This window comes from Arachis hypogaea, chromosome 1, assembly GCF_003086295.3.
Source record: "Arachis hypogaea cultivar Tifrunner chromosome 1, arahy.Tifrunner.gnm2.J5K5, whole genome shotgun sequence".
NCBI classification, from domain to species: domain Eukaryota; kingdom Viridiplantae; phylum Streptophyta; class Magnoliopsida; order Fabales; family Fabaceae; genus Arachis; species Arachis hypogaea.
In genome coordinates this window covers 76,902,153-76,923,352 of record NC_092036.1, presented here as the reverse complement: position 1 = coordinate 76,923,352, position 21,200 = coordinate 76,902,153, and the positions used below count along the sequence as shown (strand labels likewise).

The following is a 21,200-nucleotide window of genomic DNA, read 5'->3' as shown; positions in this document are numbered from 1 at the left end:
ACTCCATCATGTATAGATTTAATCAAGAATCAGTATGGTAAAAATGACATAAGAATATTTAAGAAGCAATTTATATTTGTGATTTTGTTTGTTTCAATTATTGTTCACTCGTGATTAGGAGACTCCCATTTCTTATGTCTTGTTGTCCAAGTGTGGACCAATATTTATTTTTTATGGAATAAAATAATATCTACCTTTAGTTAAAAAAAGGATAGATATTATTTTGTTTTCTCATTTTTTTCATTTCATACTAAATATTTAGAGGATGATAGGTATACGGATGAAGTGACATAATAAATTTAATTGGATTTAGTTGGTGTTCCAAGTAAAAAAATGATCCGAAATGAAGTAAAATAGGTTGAAGTAGCCCACAATGTGTATGATGATAAATCTGTTTTTGCTCTCTTATATCTACTTGGCTTTGAAGAAACTATCAAAAATGAAACTCTACATAATGAATCTGTTAGGTGTAAAAAAATCCAAAAGAGTAAGGTTGCAGTAAGTCCTAATGTCACAATAGCGAAATAAAAAGTACAAATAACCAAAAGCTAAAAGAAAATTAAGAGTAAAAATTGGTGCTATATAGAGCGTCTGAAGGATAAAAGAATTACTACGAATTTTTCTAGAAATAAGAGAGCTACAAAGAAAAATCAACAAAAAGAGAAGCAAAATTGATCCTCACGAAGAAGCAAAAAGATGCTATATAAGGTTGGAATCATATTAGCGATGGAGAGGATGTAAAATTCGAAGATGGGCTCTCAAAACTTAGAGAATGGGAGCTCAGTTGAAGTCGAGCTGCAGAGTGAAGAAGCAGCATTAGTGTATCTTAGAAAGGTGTCAGTCGAAAGTGAGAAGATTGAAGAGTTATCCATCAAAACTAGTTCAAGAAGGAGAAAGAGGGTTGGCTAAAGTCAAGAAGGTGACATCAAATAAAAGCTTCATATACTTGGAAAAGTGAAGAGCTGTTGCAAAAGATACTTGCCCAAAAAGCATAAAGTGGTGCTAGTAATCTTGGTGATTTTCCTCTGTTTTGGTCGAGATGAATAACATTTATTCACGTGGACGGCAATGCTAATTAAAGGTTTGACTGTTGTTATTGTGTTTGGCACTATTATGTGGGTGTTATAATGTTATATTTGTTAGAGGTAATTGCTTATGTACTGTTGTTGATCTATGTTTTGTTATTCTCAAATGTTTTTTACTGGCTTTTAAGCCAAAAGTTTCTCCTCCCTTATTCATGGGTGGTCGAACTTTCAGTCTTAAATTATCAAAAAATAAACTGAGACATCTATCGTTAAATATAGTGTTAGGTTATAGGTGTTTATGGATCAGATTCGATTCACATATTCGCGGTATTTATCCGAATCCAATTCAAAAAATTTCGAATGTTGATATGATCCACACACTAAAAAGATCGGATTGTAGATTTTATATAAATATCCGCATATCCACAAATTCGCAAAAAATAAATAAATAAATATTCTTTTATGTTTTATTTTAATTACTAATTATCATATATATTGTATTATTTTGTTTTTATTATTTGAAAAAATATGTTTAATAATATTTTAAGAGTAAATATATTTAAAAGAATAAAAAAAAGAGATTTTATAATATTTTTTAAAATAAACTTTTAAAAATATTTTTATGTTTTGTAGATATATCCGATATCTGATCCGAGTTTAAAAAATGCGAATATTAAATCCGATCCGATAATACTTCAATAGCCGAGACGATTGCCAATTGTGTTGGACTTGCATTCCATTTGAATTTAGTACTTTAAACTAACATGTATATTTGAATCTTGTACTCTTTTTAAGTATTAGAATGATGCTTAGAAAAATATATTAGGATTTCTAATCATTACGTTTTTTTTTTTTTTGAAAAGTATACTTTTATTTATCGTTTTTTCTGATATCTTTCAATCTAATATATTATGAATTAATTTGTTGTGGATTTAAATTATATTTAAAAATTTGTTATTAATCAATAAATTATTAGATATATAAAGTGAAATTTAAATCCAAAATATTTATTTAAACGAATTAATGAATTAGCTAAGAAGTTTTTGAAAAATAATTAAAAAATGGTGTAGCCCAAACCGCAACTGAAAGTCCAAAAGGAATTTTGCCAAATAAAAGAAGTTCATAAGGAAAATGAGCATATTTCGTATAAGGAGCCCAATATGTGTTACACCCAACTTCAGGAAGTGTCAATATTTTCTTGTTCAGCGCAGGAAGTGTCAATATTTATATACCGAAAATACATGAGAAGCGCGGTTAAGTAGAAAGAGATGGTTAACCGAGTGTTAGAAGGTTGATCCAGGTATAAGAAAGTTTTAAAATTTTGAGCAAATTGTCCCACTTACAAATAGGAAAAGTGAAACCTCCTTCTCTCTGATCAGTGCCCAATTACTCTTATTTTTACTTAGAGCTAATTTCACTTTTGTAATTGGATACAATTCAACTATACACATTTTATTTCAGAAACAAATTATAAAGTAGGGTTTAGCTAATCTAGATTTTTAAGACGCATGATAAAATTATCAATCAAAATTTTTTTGAAAAGAATACAAAACTTAAATTTTCAATATATTTATTATATATTTATTAAAATAAATTATTTAAAATTTTCTAATACTAACAATCTTAACTTATGTCTTCTAACAATCTTAATTTATGTCTTCTATATACATGTTAGCTAAATCATATAAAATATTCCTTGTTACGTATGCCTTTACAGATTTCGCTTTAGAGACATCAATTAATTAATTACTAAATGAAGTGGAAAACGAGTGCCAAATCCCACTGTTGCAACATGTTCCTAGTTATCCGGATCCGTGATGGAATTTTCAATTGTTCTGTTCTTGCATTCACTATATTCCTGCCTTTTATTTTATTTGAATGTTAACAAATGTTTTGGGAACATTTTTTTTTTCATTTTAATAATATTTCACTTTACTTTAAAATGGGGAGCATGGTTTTCACCAGAAATGGGGGGAGGGGGTAAGGTAGAGTGCTTATTTATTAAAGTGGTTATTTCTGTTCTGTTACAACCTCAATAAATTCTAGATATGTGGCATATGGATGGACCCCAAATCCGTTTGAAAATTTCATGATTTTTGCATTGAAGGAGTGTGTGTGAGAGAGACGTAAGAAGATTACTAACTAGACAAAAATGATCACACCCCATACGACCTTTCATCACTAGGAAATTAATAAATTGCAATATTATATTCCTCCCACACACCAATCCTTTTCTGATTGGCCAAATCGTTATCTATGAGGTGCTAATTTTCTCTTTTAACATTCGTGTTTAATTATTAATGTTTGATTTATGAAGGTGATAATTTCTCCCTAGCAAAAATTGGGGCCGACCAACTCAAGTATTCAACGTGATTAGTCAACATCACGTGTTCCCCTATGACTCACTAAACAATAATATGCTCAAGTGCTCAACACAAACATAAACATTTGAATGAAAAATGAAGAAAGGATGAAGAGAAATATGCAATCAAATTTGATTTCGTTTTTAAAAAATTCAACTAGATAGATATACAACAGTTTGGTTGTGGCACTATGCAAGTAATTGTAAAATTGATTTCTCCTATCAACCACATTAATTAGTTACGCACAATGAATTCATTAACATTTTCAGGCCTCATCAGAATTAGACAGAAACAAGACATGAGAGTAATAATCTATGATATATCTTTGAAGAAAAAGCAATGTACAAAAAGAGAATCCTGCTACTCTATCTAACCTTTTTTCCTTTCCAAGAAGATGTTGCATTGCATCAGCAAAAATTCTTCTGTGTGTTGCAGCTTCTTTCAGTTAACCTTTTGAACAGCGGTCTTAAACAAGAGGATGTACAATTTCTGATCCATTGAGAAATATAGGAACCCTCCAACTGAATGTGTCACATATGACCCAAAACTAGTCCCCACTATACAGTGCCATGCTGGCCCATACACCCCATCAAATTCCTGCTCAACATTTTCAACCGCTTCATTTCATTGACCAAAATAATTCTCGGCATTCTTAACATTCTTAGCATAAAAGAGAATTACACGTGTATTGTATTTAATTAAGTAATTTCATATCAACAAAAATAATATTAACAATATTAATAGTGATCTAAAATAAAGATTGCACAAAATATGTTATACCGTCAGAATTGAACTCAAATTAAATTAAATAATATGCACCTTTTTGAGGGAGAGTGCAAGGGTCTTGGATGTGAACTTTTCCATGCTATCAAGAGTCTTTCTGGCACAATCAACGGCGTGGATCTGCATGAACGGTGGCATATCAGCTGACACCAATTTTACACCGTTGATCGCAAATACATCTCCTAATTCAGCTTCTGAGGGTCCACACATGGACCTCCTTCTTCCGCTACTCACCGAAGAAACCACGCAGCTTCTTCTCTTATCACCATCACCGTGTCCTTCTTCTTCTTCTTCTTCTACAGGATTCTTTGACTTTTCAACCACAGAACTCTTCTTCTTTCTCTTCTCGTTCTCGTTCTTCATCGCCAACAAACCGTGAAGTTTCGATTTCTGTGGCTTCTTCTCCAATGAACTTCTCTTAGCACCCTCTTTTTCAACCTTCGGTGCAAGTTTATTGTTACTGGAGGCGGTGATCGGTTTGAGAAGCGAGAGCTTGGAGGAGGAATCAACTATGCAAGATGATGTCATGGATTTTGCGTGTGAGAGAGCGTGTTGTTTGGTTTTGTGAGTGTTTGGACCCAAGTTTAGGCTTGAGAACTGTTTCGCCATGAAAGAAGAATGGTTATTAGGTCTAGATAGTTGTGCTATGAGATCTGGATTTGGTTTCGGGTACGGAAAAGGGACGGCGGCGGAGCCGGCGGTGGCGGTGGTGGTGTTCTTTGCCTTTGCCGGAGCGGTAACGGTGGATGATGAGGGATTGTATTGTAGAGGCGCCGCCGGATTCCGCCGCTGAGTGGGGCGGTGCGCCATGTTTGTAAGGAAAAGAATATGAAGTGACGATGTTACCCTTCTTTTTTATTTATATTAAGAAATATATATGTATATATAAAGTAAATAAGAAAGATATTCAGGTTTCAGATAGTAAGGTACATAGAGTCATAGATAGATATAAATGTATAGAGAGAGAAGGAAAGGTTTGTAAAGTGAGAGTGGGGGAAGAAGGAACTTGAAAGGGATGAATGAAGAAAACAAAATAGGGGGTGGTGTGGTGGTGGTCGCTATGTTTGATGATGTGTAATAACTGTAGACGGTTGAAATTACTGCATTTATTAATTAAGCTCAATTGCTACTCATTTATTTATTAGTCTTAATTGTTAATTATTGATTTTTAATATTTATTGCGCATAAATTTGAAAAATAATCCAATAGAATACAATCCATTAATAGAGCGTTTAAATATTATATTTTTAAATTCATCAAAAATTTAATTTTATACATTATTAATATAAAAGATTAAATAAATTTAATTAAAATAATTAATTTTTAAACATACTATTTAAAATATTATATAAATATATAAAGTTAATAAATAATAAAACTATGAGTGCATTGGAAATAAATTTATCGTATAAAATTTGTTTTTGTTAATATTGCTAATAAAACTGATTTATTATTCACATCTGGTTAATTTTCATTTACAAATTTTATTAATAAACACTCTATTAAAAAAATATAAATTTAATTATTCTATTTATTCTTATAATTTTATTGAATTTATAATTAAAAATTTTATTAATTTTTTTAATTAAACTTTTACATTATTTTTAATTTTATAATTAAATTATTTTTGTGTCAAAAATATTAAATTTAATAGTATATTCTTTTAAAAAAATATAAGCAAATATTCAATTAATTTTTTAATTGTAGATATTTTTAATTTACAAAAAAATATTTCGTTAACTCTATATCTTTTACGCTGACAAAAACCTAAATACAAAATTAAAATAAGATAAGAATTCAATTAAAAAAAAGTATAAAAACCTAATTGTAAATTTGATAAACGTATAAAGATTAACTAAATAATTAAATTTATATTATAAAAAATTTGAAATATTTTTTAAAAAATAAATTATTAGTTTTAGTTATGAAACTTTATAATATTATAATTTTAATCATAAATAAATAAAATTAGTTTTGTATTTATAAAAATTATTTTTTGTATGATAAAAATTATTCAAGTATTAATTTTATTTATGTATAAATTTGTTAATATTTTAAATTTTTATAAATAAAAATAAAAATAAAAATATTTTATATTTTATATTTTAAAATATAAAATTAATTTTATTTATTTATGTATAAATTTATTAATATTATAAATTTCTATTAATAGAAATAATAACATACACAATAAATAATTTCCCAAGGCTAGTTCGGTGGTGTTTGTCTGTTTGATACGATTAGTGCCGGGAAGAGTGCAAGCGTGGGTGTAGGAGGTTTTGTGACCGTAGACCTTAATCATACGTATGAGAATGTACCTTGCATAATGTTAGCTTAGAATAGTTACTAGGTAAAGGATTAGGATTCGACTGTTATAGAACGTTTGTAACATTAAATTTGTAACATTAAATGAATTTATAATAAAATATGTTTTTTAAGTTTTTTAATAACGGTTAAAAAATTTATTTTTAATTTTAATTATAAATTAATTTTATATATTTTATTTAATTATAAAAATTATTTTTATTTTATAAATTATTATTTTATTATTCATCTATTATGTTTAATAATAATAAAAAATAAAAATAATAACAAATTAGATCAATTTGATTAAAATTTTATCTTTGATTCGTTACCTCTGTTAAAAATTTTAAAATCGTGTGACTTAACAAATCAATCAATTGAATTAATAAAATAATCCATTAAATTTCAGATTTCCATCACTCAATCTATTGAATTTCAAGCAGGAAGCAAATGTACTATGGCGGAGTCCGTAATCACACTTCAATCCAATTCAGGAACTCTCAATTTCGTGTGATTCCTCTGGTAATGTGCAGAGCGGCCATTTCTCTCACGACGGTGGATTCTTTTTCTTGAAAGCGAATGGTATAGCTTTTGAATTCCTCAAGTACTGGAAATTGGTCAACTTTCATGCAATTCATACTTTTAATAAACACTAACACTTGACCTTAATGGATTTAAAATTTCCTCAATAAAAAAGTTCATTTGTACAACTTCAATTTTATGTATCATAACATATGATTAAAAATTGTAAAATAATATGATTTTCGTAAAAATCAATCAATTCGGTAACCAATCGATTAAATTATGACTAGAATGTGAGTTTTTTTATAATTCAATCGATTGTTTATATTATCCATTATCCAATCGATTGAACGCCGCTATTAAAATAATATATGAAAGTTTAATCGATTGGTACAATAATACAATCTATTAAATTTTGTCCGTGACTAATGGTATATTCCAATTCAATCGATTGAAATGTGATGTAAATAAGTTTTTTTCTGCATTCAATCAATTGGTAGGATAATCCAATCGATTGAATTTTGAATCGCGTCCTTCTCAATTTTCATATCATTTTTATAAATTTTGAATCGATTGAGTTATGGAAACCTGAAATTCAATCAATTGATTTTCTAAGAAACACGATTTCAAAATCCTCGACAGATGTAATGGATCAAAGATAAACTTTTAATCGATTAGAATTGTCAAAAAATTATTACGATCAATAGAAAATCTAATTCGTTATTGTTTTTGTTTTTGATTATTAATAAACATAATATATGAATGATAAAACAATAATTTATAAAATTAAAAATAATTTTTATAATTGAATAAAATATTTGGGGTTAATTTGTAATTAAAATTAGAAATAGACTATTTAGCAGTTATTGAAAATTTTAAAAAACATGTTTTGTTATAAAACCATTTAATGATCCAAATGTTCTGAAACCATCAATTCTGGTACCTAGTTACTAGTTACTAGTTAGACCTTAAGAATACCAAAAGAATAATATTACATATACAGGTTCCTCTATAAATTAAATCTAACTAAATTAAATAATAAAATTTATAATAATATTAATTATAATTAATTTTTGTTGCATTAGATTAATTTAATTAAATTTAGCTAATAAAAAAATTTATATGTATAACATTATTTTTATCAAAATATCAGTATTTACTATTTTATTATTTATGCTATGTATTTGAGCTGAGATTTGTCAAATTAAAATTTGAATATAAGTAATTTTATAAAATTAATTTTAAATAAAAATAAATTTGTATTAATATAATTTTTATTTAAAAATTGTATGTTAAAATTAATTTTGATAAAATAAATATTATTTAGATAATATTAATTAAAATTATTTTTTTATAAATAATTATTAAAAAAATATATTATTAAATTATAATATTATTTTTTATTTATTTTTAATTTTTTTGATATTTCTTAGTATATTTTTTATATAATATTTTTTAATATGTTATAATTTTTTATTATTATTTATGTTAACTTTTTATTTAATTATTTTATCTGATGAAATCAATAAATTATAGTAGTATAAAAATATAATAATAAATATAATACATAAGAATTACAATAATAAAAATGTATAATGTCAAACCAAATAAAAATTAACAAAAGGTAAAAATAATAAATAATAAATAAAGAGACCTCATATAAAAAGAATAATAAAAATTTTATAAATAAAATAATAACATGTATAAAAGGTAGAATTGATAAAAAGGAATTATTAAATGATTAGAATTAATGGTTGAACGTTGGATAATAAACGCAAAAACTAATGGGTAAATAACTTTGGATTAATTGATATGTATTTTAAAAGAAAAAATAAGTGCTCTAATAATTTATAAAGTAAGTTAATATGATTAGTTTTAGCTGTTACTTAAATATTGAGTTTTGTGATATAAAAAGAAGGGGAAAAAATCCTAATAAGCCAAGGCAAGTTGTAAATTACGTAAATAAGCCAGGATGAAAATCGTTTCAGCAATGAGTCAAGGCCTATTTTTATGTAATTCGAATTAAATTGGTTCGAACTTAGATTCCTTAATAAATCGAATCGGCTTAGTTTGAATTAGGGTTGGAAAACGTTGCATTTAATTCGAACCAATGGTGTTCAAATTCAATTTGCACATAATTCGAACAAGACTAGTTTGAATTATGCCTACGCTACTAAACCATGTAATTCGAACCAACCTGGTTCGAATTACCCTTATCGTGGCTCCTTAATAATTCGAACCAACCTGGTTCGAATTACTAGTGAGTCGTCTATATAAGGAGTTCGAATCAGCCTCATTCGAACCATTCTTCCTTTCTCCTACCCCACCAAATCCCAGAGAAAACGAACTAGATTCTCTCCGATGAAGACCTGAGCGGAATACTCTGCTGATGGGGGACGATCCGGCACGGTTATATCGCTTGGACGGAGTTGCTCATATAGCCGGGGTCATCAACGACGATGTTAGTACAGAAATAACTTCGTGCTAGCGGTATATGTGAATTAGTGGTTTTGCATTTGGTTTTAGTGGCGGTTTAGGTTAGCAGTAAATCGTTGTGGTATTGCTGGTGGTTTAGTTGAGAGGTTTTGCATGCGGTTTAGATGGTGGTTTAGTTGGTGGTTTATCTAGGTGGTTTCTGCTGGTGGTTTATGATAGTGGTTTATTTTAGTAGTTTATGTTAATTGTTTAATGCTACCTGTTTTACGTTAGTGGTAGGTGTTGGTTGTTTTTTGTTGGTTTGTTTATGTTGGTGGTTTAGTTGGTGGTTTATGTTAGTTGTTTTATGTAAGTGGTATGGTTTAGTTGTTTTATGTTAGCTGTTTTATGTTAGTGGTTTATATTGGTTTTTTTATGTTGGTGGTTTATGTTAGTTGTTTTATGTTAGTGGTTTGTGTTAGTTGTTTTATGTTAGCTGTTTTATGTTAGTGGTTTATGTTGGTTTTTTTATGTTGGTGGTTTATGTTAGTTGTTTCATGTTAGTGGTTTGTGTTAGTTGTTTTATGTTAGCTGTTTTATGTTCATGGTTTTAGTTAAGCTGTTTTATGTTAGTGGTTCTAGTTTAGCTGTTTTATGTTAATAGTTTAGTTGTGTGGTCTATGGTAGTTGTTTTGCATGTGGTTCTCGTTCATGGATTTTTATGCGGTTTTATTTAGTATGACGTTTTGTTGATGATTTATCGTTTTGGTTATGTTTGTCATTGGTTATGAAGCTGGTTCTAACAATGCGGTGCATGTCATATGCAGCCCCAGCGATGCATCAGGAGCATGCGGCGGCAGCAGGGCATGCGACTCGATGACAGATACGTTCCGTACTTGCAGATGGCCGGACTATACCATCTTGCAAGGCTGAACGATAGATGGTTCTGGTTAGACGAGGCCCTTATCAGTGCATTCGTCGAACGATGGCGTCCAGAGACGCACACGTTTCACATGCCGTTCGGAGAGTGCACGATCACACTTCAGGACGTGGCATACCAGTTGGGTTTGCCAGTGGACGGGCGTTACGTCAGCGGCTGCCTATCAGAATTCCATATTTACATCCAAGGTGGCCGTCTGGTGCACGAAATTGCAATAACACTTTTTGCAATCCGCACAACTAACCAGCAAGTGCACTGAGTCGTCCAAGTAATACCTTACGTGAGTAAGGGTCGAATCCCACGGAGATTGTTGGTTTGAAGCAAGCTATGTTTATCTTATTATTCTTAGTCAGGATGCCAACAACAGTGTTTTTCAAGTTTAGTGAAGGAAGGGAAAAGGGCATAAAATAAATACTTGTTATGCAGTAATGGAGAATATGTTGGAGTTTTGGAGATGCTTTGTCTGATTTATTCCTGTAATGTAATATTCCATCCATGGAAAAGTGCAAAGTTCCCTCCATGGCAAGCTGTATGTAGGGTGTCACCGTTGTCAATGGCTACTTCCCATCCTCTCAGTGAAAATGGTCCAAATGCTCTGTCACAGCACGGCTAATCATCTGTTGGTCCTCAATCAGGTTGGAATAGAATCCAATGATTCTTTTGCGTCTGTCACTAACGCCCAGCCTTCAGGAGTTTGAAGCTCGTCACAGTCATTCAATCCCAGAATCCTACTCGGAATACCATGGACAAGGTTTAGACTTTCCGGATTCTCATGAATGCTGCCATCAATCTAGCTTATACCACGAAGATTCTGATTAAAGAATCTAAGAGAAGCTCATGCAATCTGATGTAAAACAGAGGTGGTTGTCAGGCACACTTTCATGGATTGAGGAAGGTGATGAGTGTCACGGATCATCACCTTCTTCATAATTAAGCGTGAATGAACATCTTAGATAGGAACACACACGTTTGAATGGAGAAATAGAAACAATTGCATTAATTCATCGAGACGCTGCAGAGCTCCTCACCCCCAACAATGGAGTTTAGAGACTCATGCCATCAAAGTGTATAAAATTTCAGATCTGAAAATGTCATGAGGTACAGAGTTAATCTCTAAAAGTTGTTTAAATAGTAAACTAGTAACCTAGGTTTACAGAAAATGAGTAAACTAAGATAATTGGTGCAGAAATCCACTTCTGGGGCCCACTTGGTGTGTGCTGGGGCTGAGACTAAAGCTTCTCACGTGCTTGGGCTATTTCTGGAGTTGAACGCCAGGTTGTAACGTGTTTTGGGCGCTGAACTCCAACTTGTAACCTGTTTCTGGCGTTGGACGCCAGACAGCAGCATGATACTGGCGTTGAACGCCAGTTTACGTCATCTATATTCGCTCAAAGTATGAACTATTATATATTTCTGGAAAGCCCTGGATGTCTACTTTCCAACGCAGTTGAGAGCGCGCCAATTGGACTTCTGTAGCTCCAGAAAATCCATTTCGAGTGCAGCGAGGTCAGAATCCAGCAGCATCAGCAGTCCTTTTTCAGCCTAACTCAGATTTTTGCTCAGCTCCCTCAATTTTAGCCAGAAAATACCTGAAATCATAGAAAAACACACAAACTCATAGTAAAGTCCAGAAATATGATTTTTGCCTAAAAACTAATAATATTCTACTAAAAACTAATTAAAACATGCTAAAATCTACATGAGATTACCCCCAAAAAGCGTATAAAATATCCGCTCATCACAACACCAAACTTAAACTGTTGCTTGTCCCCAAGAAACTAGATGAATAAAATAGAATAAAAAGAATTTAAGGAGTAATAAAATCTACGAGTTTTAAGTGAAGCTCAGATTCTAATCTAGATGAGCGGGGCTAGTAGCTTTTTGTTTCTGAACAGTTTTGGCATCTCCCTTTATCCTTTGAAATTCAGAATGATTGGCATCCATAGGAACTCAGAGTTCAGATAGTATTATTGATTCTCCTAGTGTAGTATGTTGATTCTTGAACACAGTTACTTTATGAGTCTTGGCCGTGGCTCTAAGCACTTTGTTTTCCAGTATTACCACCGGATACATAAATGCCACAGACACATGACTAGGTGAACCTTTTCAGATTGTGACTCAGCTTTGCTAGAGTCCCCAGTTAGAGGTGTCCAGAGCTCTTAAGCACACTCTTTTTGCTTTGGATCACGACTTTAACCACTCAGTCTCAAGCTTTTCACTTGGACCTTCATGACACAAGCACATGGTTAGGGACAACTTGATTTAGCCGCTTAGGCCTGGATTTAATTCCTTGGGCCCTCCTATCCACTGATGCTCAAAGCCTTGGATCCTTTTCACCCTTGCCTTTTGGTTTTAAAGGGCTGTTGGCTTTTATTCCCTTTCTTGATCCAATGATTCCTTGTAATTTTTTTTTCGCAAGCTTGTTTTTCACTGCTTTTTCTTGCTTCAAGAATCAATTTCATGATTTTTCAGATCATCAATAACATTTCTCTTGTTCATCATTCTTTCAGGAGCCAACAATTTTAACATTCATAAAATTCAATATCAAAAATATGCACTGTTCAGGCATTCATTCAGAAGACAAAAAGTATTGCCACCACATATAAATAATTAGAATTTTCCTTATTAAGAACTCGAAAAATATTGCCTCTTTATTCTAAGAATCTACTAATTTATTCATGTTTGATAATGATGAGAAAAATAAATTATAGTTTAATTGGAGATAAAATCAAAATAGAGATACTAATTACTACTACTCCTATATAACTTCTAAGGTGAATTTCTATAAAAATACTATCACAGAGTTAAAGCTTAAAATTAGAACTTAACAACCTGTATTTTGGGAAGTGGATGTTCCTCTAGTCTGTGGGGTGCTTGGTCCTTCAAGGAATAGCTTCTGACGCTTTAGTTCCTTCAGTTCACATCCTTGCTCTTCCTGTTCCCTTAGGTGCCATGATCTTGATGAGTTTTAGCTCAGTGATCATGGCAATTCACACCAAACTTAGAGGTTTGCTTGTCCTCAAGCAAAAGAAAGGAAAGGAGAGGAATAGAGGGAGAGGCAATTTCGAAATCCAAAAGATATGATGAGTTGAAAAAGATTTGAAAAAGATTTGGATTGGAAAAAGATTTGTGTTTAAGAATTAAGATACATTTGACATTTTTGAAAAAGGGATTTTAGAAATTAGTGTTTTTAGAAATTAGGATTAAAATTTTTGGAATTGAAGGATGATATTTTAAAACATGTTTATGCAAGAAATTATGAATTGAAACTTAAAAATTAGAAAATTTGTGAAGAAAAATGAATTTTACCTCCTCCCCACCATTCTGGCGTTAAACGCCCAAATACTGCTTGTTTTGGGCGTTTAACGCCCAATTGCTGCTTCTCCTAGCTGTTGCTTCTTTCTGGCGTTGAACGCCAGGAAATCCTTTGTCACTGGGCGTTTTTCTGAACGCCCAGGACGCTGTCAATCTGGCGTTAAACGCTCAGAAGGTGCTTTTTTCTGGCGTTCAACGCCCAAAAGATGCTCCTTTCTGGCGTTTAGCGGCTAGATGGCTACCCTTACTGGCATTGAACGCCTAGTGGGTGCTTCTTTTGGGCGTTCAACGCTCAAAATGTTTCTTACTGGCTTTTTCACGCCAGTGAGCTTCCAAATTCCCTTGTAACTCTGTGAATCCAATCAATTGCTATTTTACCTTTTGAAGATACTTTGACATATACCTGTAAAAATTAATTAGCAAAAACAAATAAAATTAAATTTTGTGAATGGCTGGGTTGCCTCCCAGCAAGCGCTTATTTATTGTCCTTAGCTAGACAGTGAGCTCTAATGGAGTCTCACAGATAATCAGAGCAAGGTTGGGACCTCCCAACATCAAACTTAGAGTTGGACTGTGGGGGCTTTGGTTGACTCTGCAGTGAGAGAAGCTTTTCATGCTTCCTCTCCATGGTTACAAAAGGAGAACCTTGTGTCTTATAGTTTGCAATGTCTGCAAACCACAGAGCTTCCTGAACAGCAAACAATTGCACATCCGGAAAGGTTTTAGAGATCTCAGTAGGAGGGAGGGATGCTCCTGCTACTGGTTCTATCCGGGACAGGTGATCAGCTACTCGATTCTCTGTTCCTTTTTTGTCTCTTATTTCTATATCAAACTCTTGCAGAAGCAACACCCATCTTATGAGCCTGGGCTTTGAATCCTGCTTTGTGAGTAGATATTTAAGAGCAGCATGGTCAGTGTACACAATCACTTTTGATCCTACTAAGTAGGATCTAAACTTGTCAATGGCATAAACCACTGCAAGTAATTCTTTTTCTGTGGTTGTATAATTTTTCTGGGCATCATTTAAAACACTGCTAGCATAATAAATGACATGCAGAAGCTTGTTATGCCTCTGTCCCAATACTGCACCAATGGTATGGTTACTGGCATCACACATTAGTTCAAAGGGTAATGTCCAGTCTGGTGCAGAAATAACTGGTGCTATGACCAGCTTAGCTTTCAGGGTCTCAAACGCCTGTAGACACTTTGTGTCAAACACAAATGGCGTGTCAGCAGCTAGCAGATTGCTCAGAGGTTTTGCAATTTTTGAAAAATCCTTTATAAACCTCCTATAGAATCCTGCATGCCGCAGAAAGCTTCTGATTGCCTTAACATTGGCAGGTGGTGGTAATTTTTCAATTACTTCAACTTTAGCTTGATCCACCTCTATTCCCTTGTTTGAAATTTTATGCCCAAGGACAATCCCTTCAGTCACCATAAAGTGACATTTTTCCCAGTTTAAAACTAGGTTGGTCTCTTGGCATCTTTTCAGAACAAGTGCTAAATGGTTAAGGCAGGAGCTGAATGAGTCTCCAAATACTGAAAAGTCATCCATGAAGACTTCCAGAAACTTCTCTACCATATCAGAGAAGATAGAGAGCATGCACCTTTGAAAGGTTGCAGGTGCATTGCACAAGCCAAATGGCATCATTCTGTATGCAAATACTCCAGATGGGCATGTGAATGCCGTTTTCTCTTGATCCTGTGGATCTACTACAATTTGATTATAACCTGAATATCCATCCAGGAAGCAGTAGTATTCATGACCTGCTAGTCTTTCTAGCATCTGGTCTATGAATGGTAAAGGAAAATGATCATTTCTGATGGCTGTATTGAGCCATCTATAATCAATACACATACGCCACCCTGTAACTGTTCTTGTAGGAACCAGTTCATTTTTTTCATTATGAACCACTGTCATGCCTCCCTTCTTAGGGACGACTTGGACAGGGCTTACCCAGGGGCTGTCAGAAATAGGATAAATAATCCCAGCCTCTAGTAATTTAGTGACCTCCTTCTGCACAACTTCCTTCATGGCTGGGTTCAGCCGCCTTTGTGGTTGGACCATTGGCTTGGCGTCACCCTACAATAGGATCTTGTGCATGCATCTGGCTGGGCTAATGCCCTTAAGATCACTGATGGACCACCCAAGAGCTATCTTGTGTGTCCTTAGCACTTGAATTAGTGCTTCCTCTTCCTGTGGCTCTAAGGTAGAGCTTATGATTACAGGAAAGATATCACCTTCTCCCAAAAATACATATTTCAGGGATGGTGGTAATGGTTTGAGCTCGGGTTTGGGAGGTTTCTCCTCTTTCTGAGGGATTTTCAGAGGTTCTATTATTCTCTCTGATTCCTCCAAATCAGGCTGAACATCTTTAAAGATGTCCTCTAGCTCTGATTCGAGACTCTCAGCCATATTGACCTCTCTTACCAGAGAGTCAATGATATCAACACTCATGCAGTCATCTGGGGTGTCTGGATGTTGCATGGCTTTGGCAACATTCAACTTGAACTCCTCCTCATTGACACTCAGGGTTACTTCCCCTTTTTGGACGTCAATGAGGGTTCGGCCAGTTGCTAGGAAAGGTCTTCCTAAAATGAGAGTTGCACTCTTGTGCTCCTCCATTTCCAGCACCACAAAGTCAGTAGGAAAGGCAAATGGCCCAACCTTGACAATCATGTCTTCAATCACGCCTGATGGGTATTTAATGGAGCCATCAGCAAGTTGAAGACATATCCGGGTTGGTTTGACTTCTTCAGTCAAACCAAGCTTTGTGATAATAGATGCAGGTATTAAGTTGATACTTGCCCCAAGATCACATAGAGCCTGCTTGGTACAATTACCCTCTAATGTGCATGGTATCATAAAGCTCACGGGATCTTTAAGCTTCTCAGGTAAGCTTTTCAGAATGACTGCACTGCATTCTTCAGTGAGGTAAACTTTTTCAGTCTCCCTCCAATCCTTCTTATGACTTAAGATCTCTTTCATGAACTTAGCATAAGAGGGTATTTGCTCAAGTGCTTCTGCAAACGGAATCTTTATTTCAAGAGTCCTGAGATAGTCTGCAAAGCGGGCAAATTGCTTATCCTGTTCCGCTTGGCGGAGTTTTTGAGGATAAGGAATTTTTGCTTTGTATTCCTCAACCTTAGTTGCTGTAGGTTTATTACCTGTAGAAGTGGGTTGGGAAGCCTTTTTAGAAGGGTTGTTATCAGCACTTGTATGTGACTGATCTCCCACTGGCGTTTGAATGCCAGGGGTGGAAGCTGGAGTGGCGTTAGGCGCCAACTCCTTATCTGTTACTGGCATCTGAACGCCAGAACTATGCTTTCCTTGGGCGTTCAACGCCGGATTCATGCTTGTTTCTGGCGTTGAACGCCAGAAATGAGCATGGTCTGGGCGTTCAGCGCCAGCCTTATTCCTCTCTGGGCTCTGATTGTCCTCAGAGGGATTTTGAGTAGCCATTTGTTCATTTCTTGGCTTCCTGCTGCTTTGAAGTGAGGTAATTAATGTTTTCCCACTTCTTAATTGAACTGCTTGGCATTCTTCTGCTATTTGTTTTGACAGTTGCCTTTCTGTTTGCTTTAACTGTACTTCCATATTCCTGTTAGACATTCTTGTTTCCTGTAGTATTTCCTTGAATTCGGCTAGCTGCTGGGTTAGAAAGTCTAATTGCTGATTGAATTCATTAGCCTGATCCACAAGACTGAGTTCAGCAGTTACTGTTTTAGCTTCTTCTTTCATGGAGGATTCACTGCTTAGGTACATATGCTGATTTCTGGCAACTGTATCAATAAGCTCTTGAGCTTCTTCAATTGTTTTTCTCATATGTATAGATCCACCAGCTGAGTGGTCTAGAGAAATCTGAGCTTTTTGTGTAAGCCCATAGTAGAAGATGTCTAATTGCACCCACTCTGAAAACATTTCAGAGGGGAATTTTCTTAGCATCTCTCTGTATCTCTCCCAGGCATCATAAAGGGATTCATTATCTCCTTGTTTGAAGCCTTGGATGCTTAGCCTTAGCTGTGTCATCCGTTTTGGAGGGAAATAGTGATTCATGAATTTTTCTGACAGCTGTTTCCATGTTTTTATGCTGTTTTTAGGCTGATTATTTAACCATCTCTTAGCTTGATCTTTTACAGCAAATGGAAACAGTAATAATCTGTAGACATCCTGATCTACTTCCTTATCATGTACTGTGTCAGCAATTTGTAAAAATTGTGCCAGAAACTCTATAGGTTCTTCCGGTGGAAGACCGGAATACTGGCAGTTTTGCTGCACCATGATAATGAGCTGAGGATTCAACTCAAAGCTACTAACTCCAATGGAGGGTATACAGATACTACCCCCATATGAAGCCGTAGTGGGGTTAGCATATGACCCCAGAGTCCTCCTGGACTGTTCATTTCCACTTAGTTCCATGATGGAGCAAGGGAGATGATATGGATGTTGATATTGTCTATTTTATTATAAAAATAATTTTTGAAATAATAAAATAAAACAAAAACCGAAATAAAAATAAAATAAATAAAGAAAGAAAATTAAAAATTAAAATTTATAAAAAATTTGAAAAAGTTTATGAATATTTTCGAAAATTTGAGGAGAGAGAAAGGGGTTAGGATATTTTGAAAAAGATATATATATATATATATAATTTTTTTTAAAACGTAAAAGGATAAGAATTGAAAAATTTTGAAATTGAAATCTGAATTTTTATATAAAAATTTCGAAAATATAGTTTAAAATTAGTTAGAAAATATATTTTTTTTGAATTTTGAATTTTATGATGAAAGAGAAAAACACACAAAAGACACAAGACTTAGAATTTTTAGATCTAATGCTCCTTATTTTCGAAAATTTTGGAGGAAAAACACCAAGGAACACCAAACTTAAAAATTTTACGATCAAAACACAAGAAAGACTCAAGAACACCTTGAAGATTCACAAGAACACCAAGAACAAAAGAAAGAACACCAAACTTAAAATTTTTAGAAAACCAAGATAAATTTTCGAAAATTAAAGAAAGATCAACAAGAAAACACCAAACTTAAAGTTTGGCACAAGATTAAATCAAGCAAAATTATTTTTGAAAAAGGATTTTAAAAAGAAGGTGCCCAAATGCCAAGAACATAAGCCAACGCTATAACCAACTGAGCTAAAAATGTAACGTATTTTAAAGATGTATTATTTTTATGGATAAAATAAATTTTTGAAAACTAATGTTTTGAAAAAAAGCACAAGAAAAACAAGAAAAGACACAGAATAAGAAAAATTAAAGATCAAACAAGGAAAATAAACAAGAATAACTTGAAGATCAAGGAAGAACAAAGACACTAATACGAAAATTTTAAAGAAAAATATAAAATATGCAATTGACACCAAACTTAGAACAAGACACTAGACTCAAAGAAAAATTAAAAATTAATAAAGAAAAATAATATTTTTGAAAAGAAAATAAAAGACTCTGACCCAATTACCAAAATCTTCCTAATCTAAGAAATAAAATAAACCTTTAGTTGTTCAAACTCGAACAATCCCCGGCAACGGCGCCAAAACTTGGTGCACGAAATTGCAATAACACTTTTTGCAATCCGCACAACTAACCAGCAAGTGCACTGGGTCGTCCAAGTAATACCTTACGTGAGTAAGGGTCGAATCCCACGGAGATTGTTGGTTTGAAGCAAGCTATGTTTATCTTATTATTCTTAGTCAGGATGCCAACAACAGTGTTTTTCAAGTTCTGGACTATTATATATTGCTGGAAAGCCCTGGATGTCTACTTTCCAACTCTGTTGAGAGCGCGCCAATTGGACTTCTGTAGCTCCAGAAAATCCATTTTGAGTGCAGGGAGGTCAGAATCCAGCAGCATCAGCAGTCATTTTTCAGCCTAACTCAGATTTTTGCTCAGCTCCCTCAATTTCAGCCAGAAAATACCTGAAATAACAGAAAAACACACAAACTCATAGTAAAGTCCAGAAATATGATTTTTGCCTAAAAACTAATAATATTCTACTAAAAACTAATTAAAACATGCTAAAATCTACATGAAATTACCCCCAAAAAGCGTATAAAATATCCGCTCATCACCGTCCAGCCTGGGTGTGGTTCCAGGAGTTGCTTGGAGTGGTTCCTCCTCCCAGCCAGGTTCAGAAGTACGCAGTGAACTACAGCTGGTTTCAGGAGATTTTTGGTGAGTGCCCCGAGGGAGCTGATGACGAGACTGTGCGGAGATATGCCCGTGTATACATCATGATGTTGTTGGGTATGCAGCTGTTTACGGACAAGTCCGGCAACCGCATTCACATCAGATGGCTTCCCTACGTAGCTAGGCTGGAGGAGATGGGTACCTACAGCTGGGGTTCTGCAGCACTGGCATGGTTGTACCGGTACATGTGCCGAGTGGCGAACAGACATGTGGTCAAGTTAGCGGGCCCACTTCAGCTACTTCAGTTTTGGATCTTTTGGCGATTTCCTCAGTTTAGGCCTGAAGGGTATGAGACGTTCAGCTGGTCATTGGCGTCGAGGTACTCTACTCGGCCTTCTCTATTTCAATTTAATATAAATAATTCCATGTTGATTAAAAAAGTATTACAAACCCTAAACATATATTTAAGTAGCCATAAGACACATTTATGATGCAGGTGGTCAGGATACAACCCTCCCGGTAGCGAGAAGGGTCCTAGAGTGCAGATGTGGAGGCTGAGGATAGACCGGTTACAGGACAGGGAGGTGAGTACGCTACTTAATAAGTTTCTTTATTTAACCACACTTTATGAGTTAGGTCCATGAGTTGCCCTAACAATGGAGAGTTCTCCGTGCAGTTTATCTGGATGCCTTACAGCAGTCCCGACGTACTTCAGGTTGTGCATCCAGAGGCTTTGGAGCCTCGGCATATGGCGTTGTGGCGGTCTGTGACGTTGCTGATCTACTTTGCCGTCATAGAGTGGCATCAGATAGATAGGGTTCTTCCGCAGTTTGGAGGTGTGCAGCCCTATCCGAATCCCGCCCTGAACATCGACTTTCTGATATCGAAGGACGGCAGAGGCGGCGATCGATGGTTCCCGTACCAGTTGCAGAAGTGGCATCTCTATTGGGACTTCCGTGCGGACACCGTGCTGAGGTTCGATGTTGTTGCCAACCCTGGACCGTCGCAGCAATTCCTCGATTGGTGGAGGTAGCATGGAAAGAGGTTCTTGTCTCCGGAGATGCAGTTGATGGATCCGAGAGCCGTTCCTATTCCAGTTGAGGCCTCACAGCGGGGTGCTGGGCGAGTTCCTGACATGGATCGTCCTGAGGACGTGCCGGACAAGCGGCGGGTTGAGAGGAGAGCTCGTGTGGGGACACGATGGAGCCAGCGTGAGTGGAGGTGGCTTGATGCGGCTATGGACGATGATGATGATGACAGTTCCGCTAGAGGCGGACGACGAGGCTAGGGAGGGAGACGGAGAGCGCGTGGTGCAACAGACCACCGTGGTCGTGACCCTGACGACGATGGCGACGATCAGCATGGTCCCGTGGGCAGGGATGGTGCAGGG

The 21,200-nt window shown here is 34.6% G+C and overlaps 2 protein-coding genes across 2 annotated transcripts; one reads left to right on the top strand and one right to left on the bottom strand.

The window, feature by feature from the left end:
* Nucleotides 1-3,496: 3,496 nt before the first annotated feature.
* Nucleotides 3,497-5,414, bottom strand: LOC112695123 (uncharacterized). The gene is made up of 2 exons (XM_025747337.2): nucleotides 4,208-5,414; nucleotides 3,497-3,985 (listed from the first exon to the last, which is right to left on the bottom strand). The coding sequence occupies exons 1-2, from the start codon at nucleotides 4,979-4,981 to the stop codon at nucleotides 3,830-3,832; spliced, it is 930 nt and encodes a 309-aa protein (XP_025603122.1). The 5' UTR covers nucleotides 4,982-5,414; the 3' UTR covers nucleotides 3,497-3,829.
* Nucleotides 5,415-19,914: 14,500 nt separating this feature from the next.
* LOC140183651 (serine/threonine-protein phosphatase 7 long form homolog) lies at nucleotides 19,915-20,843 on the top strand. The gene is made up of 3 exons (XM_072232115.1): nucleotides 19,915-20,189; nucleotides 20,307-20,394; nucleotides 20,487-20,843. Exons 1-3 carry the CDS (start codon nucleotides 19,915-19,917, stop codon nucleotides 20,841-20,843), a joined length of 720 nt encoding a protein of 239 aa, XP_072088216.1.
* The last annotated feature ends 357 nt before the right edge of the window (nucleotides 20,844-21,200 follow it).